The following is a 2775-nucleotide window of genomic DNA, read 5'->3' as shown; positions in this document are numbered from 1 at the left end:
CTTGGCTGTTCGCTGTCGGGGGGCTTAAGGCGTTCGATTCGGCGCTTGCATACTTTGGCTGAATCATCCTCGGCTAAAATGGCTTCCTCTGCCTTCAATGATAACAACAGTTATAAGATATGATGGAGGTGACATTACCAACAGAACAATATAATCTATAACTGTTACTCTTTGCATAAATTGTTGAATTGAAAACTTACTGGCAAAAAAAGAGAACCTCACAGATACACTACAATGGATAGTGGAAAGGGATATCAGATCTATTTCTGACAAGACAAATCAAACTTAGAGCAAATAGCAAGTTTTAGTAATGCTTACCTTTCTTTTAAGTCCAGTAAGTTTTTCAATCACTCCATCTAGTAGCCCAACAACTTTACCGACGGTTGCAGAACTTCCTTCCAGACATTTTTCCAGCTCAGAAGTTGCCTGCATCACATGAGACACTTCCCGGTCGATTGTCTTCTGGGCCACCCGGAACTTCTTGTTCAAGATCTCATATGGGACCTGTCATGATCATGCACATGTTTTTATATTGACAATCATTATGATTAACAGATAATGCAACATAATGAACAGTAGTACCTCTAGATCTAACTAACCACACATAAACTAAAATGATATATGTCTGAATGGGTGAATCATGACAAGGTATGTAACTTCAAGGCAAAAGAGTTATACATAAATGTCTTATAGTAAAAATTACGAAATTCTCATGTTCTTCAATTTCAAATGGCAAACTTTGCACCGTTAATTCTTAAGATCATTTCTGTTTCAACTGTGAAACTTTCATCATTCATGCCATTCTTTGGTTTAAATCTCTCAATCCCAGCAAGTTTATCCCAGCAGCTGTTACCAATATTTTTTTTTTCATCTGGACATCAAGACAGCAGCTTACATTCACTCAGTCTATCAGTATTAAAAATTTAAACTAAGTTATAGTAATACCCATGGAACAACCCAGATTTCTGAACCAATGTGCATAACTATTGTACACAGAAACTCAATACAATGGTTTTTCAACTAAGAACAGCAGACTATCTGTAGTGACCATTGGAAAATTATGTGACTGAATAAGTGAAATCATTATGGTTACAACAGAAGTACTTCAAGTAGATGAAAAGAGAATTACATGTGTTGAGTTCAAGCTACAATTTACTATCTAAATTTTGACAAATAAACACGAAAGGTAGAAGTGAAGGGATTGTTTGTATCTGTATGTCAGAAGATGCAACTGTCTACTTTTGTTCCTGCATTCCTTTTCCTGCCCCTGTAGAGTACTCTAGTATTTACTAATCCAATCCAAATGTGAGGGTATGTCATGTCATAGTTCACACATGGAAAACTTAAAGACTCAGAAACAAACTTAGGCGAACAAAATGATGGATAACAAATTCAGTTGTTTCCAGAAAAAGTAGGAATACTGCTGGGATGATGAAACCAATCAGCGAAGTGCTATAGTGTCGGTAAATAACAGAGCCTTTTTGCTTGTTCGTGCTTGGAGTTTCAAATTAGTGGGCGTGTTACACTTACAGTGCGCCGTTTCCAAAAATTATCTTTGCCCGTCTTGATAACTGTCCTGTAGTTTGTAGGTATGTATAGATCATCGATACCGTTGGCTTAACTGTGGAGTCTGCAAATCTCTGCTCAGACTGAGAATACCAGGGTTTAGGAAGTCCCTGTAAGCCATGTCCGTTCTTCATGGATCTCTCAGAACGTTGCGTTGCATCACGTAAAAATTTTGGCCGCGTCAAGCTAGGATTTGGGGGCTCCCCTTCGTCAGTTGGAGGATACGTTGCCTCAGAATCTTGAGGTCAGTTATTCTTTCCATATGTTCTCTTAACCAAGAAAAAGACCCTGGACCCAAATATGTCATAAAACGGCTGCAAATTGACTAACCTTGAGAGAGGAGTGCTCGAGCGCCTTCACTCCAGACGCCATAGTTGACGGTTCCCTCGTTTGGAAGAGACCACTATTTTTAAAGGGGATCTATAAATCATACATATATAAATACTGTGTATCCATGATATAAGATTCAGTTCAGAAAAAGTTTTAAAATTGTTAAATACATTTGTAGTCTATGCCTTGAAAACTCAAATTTCGGATGATTTATATCTTTTGTGAAAGAAATGTACATCGAGCCCGAGACACCCCTCGAGTACAATATTCTAGTCTAATTGAATCCTGGGAGAGCTCAATGAAAAAATAAAACCATTATGTTTTTATATTTGGTCAGTACTGAAGAATACATTTGAAATAGAATAAATTTTCATGTGTAAATGTCATAATTTGTGTTATATTTTTGCACCTTTTTCGAGAAATGAGCAAAAACTATCGATTGACAAGCCTCGTTTTGAAACCGATGTTTGGCCGTCGATCATCATATTGATCTTAGTCTTACGAGCTGTCTCCCAGTCGAGTGTAAGATTTATTTCAAATTCTGACGTATTCTTTGCGTTATCTCTGGACAGGAGAAGCGTTGTGAAGTGACTCCCGTCAATTGTTGAGGAAAAGAGCGCGTCCCCACGGTTGCGTGCCCGGCTGGACGCATGCGGCCCATTGTCTCCCCCAGCGCGTGGTGCTAGCGGCGTGCTGCGACCAGCTTCGATTCTGCAGGGTGGCTGAAAAAACGGCTTCGCTTTCCTGCCCAGTGACAAAGGTTAGAGTTGACATTTTAAATAATTACAACAATGTAGGCTGTATATTTTCCGGATAACCCAAATACGTGTCTGTTTTTCTGCTACTTCTGGAATCTAGGTATATAGCCGAAATTCAGTG

General features: G+C 38.8%; 1 protein-coding gene across 1 annotated transcript in view; it reads right to left on the bottom strand.

Moving 5' to 3' along the window:
* Window positions 1-2044, bottom strand: part of LOC118413516 (E3 ubiquitin-protein transferase MAEA-like) — a gene marked incomplete in the record, with an annotated part of 9455 nt that extends 7411 nt beyond the window's left edge. Inside the window, 3 exon segments of the mRNA XM_035817003.1 lie at window positions 32-92; window positions 319-504; window positions 1897-2044. Of these exon segments, the coding sequence (XP_035672896.1) occupies window positions 32-92; window positions 319-504; window positions 1897-1938 (289 nt within the window).
* Between the last annotated feature and the right edge of the window lie 731 nt (window positions 2045-2775).

The sequence above is a fragment of the Branchiostoma floridae genome, chromosome 4 (genome assembly GCF_000003815.2).
Source record: "Branchiostoma floridae strain S238N-H82 chromosome 4, Bfl_VNyyK, whole genome shotgun sequence".
In the NCBI taxonomy this organism is placed as follows: Eukaryota; Metazoa; Chordata; class Leptocardii; order Amphioxiformes; family Branchiostomatidae; genus Branchiostoma; species Branchiostoma floridae.
This window is presented reverse-complemented; position numbering and strand designations above follow the sequence as displayed.